The sequence below is a fragment of the Bison bison genome, unplaced genomic scaffold (assembly GCF_000754665.1).
Source record: "Bison bison bison isolate TAMUID 2011002044 unplaced genomic scaffold, Bison_UMD1.0 scf7180017864369, whole genome shotgun sequence".
Classification (NCBI taxonomy): domain Eukaryota; kingdom Metazoa; phylum Chordata; class Mammalia; order Artiodactyla; family Bovidae; genus Bison; species Bison bison.
Genome location: NW_011494941.1, coordinates 4634264 through 4634919, shown reverse-complemented (window position 1 = coordinate 4634919; position 656 = coordinate 4634264). Strand labels below are relative to the sequence as shown.

General features: G+C 50.6%; 2 protein-coding genes across 5 annotated transcripts in view; both read right to left on the bottom strand.

The window, feature by feature from the left end:
- SCML1 (sex comb on midleg-like 1 (Drosophila)) overlaps positions 1 to 307 on the bottom strand; it is a 37907-nt gene extending 37600 nt beyond the window's left edge. For 3 of the 4 annotated variants that reach the window (XM_010855881.1, XM_010855884.1, XM_010855883.1), the window contains exon 1: positions 132 to 288. The gene's annotated coding sequence lies outside the window, so the exon portion shown is untranslated. Of the gene's footprint in view, positions 1 to 131 lie in introns of all 4 variants that reach the window. The other variant, XM_010855882.1, reaches the window with a different exon arrangement.
- Positions 100 to 656, bottom strand: part of NHS (Nance-Horan syndrome (congenital cataracts and dental anomalies)) — a 78163-nt gene continuing 77606 nt past the window's right edge. Inside the window, exon 10 of the mRNA XM_010855886.1 lies at positions 100 to 249. Within this exon, the coding sequence (XP_010854188.1) occupies positions 100 to 249 (150 nt within the window). The remainder of the gene's footprint in view (positions 250 to 656) is intronic.

Genomic DNA, 656 nt, shown 5'->3' with positions numbered 1-656 from the left:
ATGTATAGGCAAAAACCAATAACAAATAATTAGTAAAGTAATTAAACCTACCAACTAAAATAAAATAAATTTAATATTAAAAAGAAAAAGAAAAGAAGTTCAAAGGAAGGAAAAAGTGCCATTTGACAAACCTTTTCTGGTCCCGGAGTCCGCGAAATTGGCCTCAGAAAGGGGCGGGAACCGGTTAGCCGTGAGAGAACGGTTAGCCGTGAGAGAACGGTTAGCCGTGTCCCGTACCCCCAGCAGACGCTGAAAAAGACGGTTAGATTTTACCAGTGGTGGAGTAAACGGTCCTCGCACCGGAAATAGGGCTCGTCCACGTGACACGCCAGTAGCCAACCGCACCCCCCCATGCACACCGCTGACCAATCAGCGGCCACCACAAGACACGCCTCCCAATCCAGGGGGCGCTATTAGAGAGATGGCCAATGGCAAGGCTTTGCGGATAGCCACCCAATCAGCGTGGCTATCAGCTACCCAATCCAGGGGACCCCTGAGCTGTCACAGGGGGATGGGCGCTATTAGAGAGATGGCCAATGGCAAGGCTTTGTTTCCCACAGTGCAGCCGCACTGGACCTCTGGTTTGTTTGTGGAGGCTGGTGGGATCCGAACCGTGCTTGACTGAAAACATGGGCCTCTAAAGCTTAGAGAGGTTT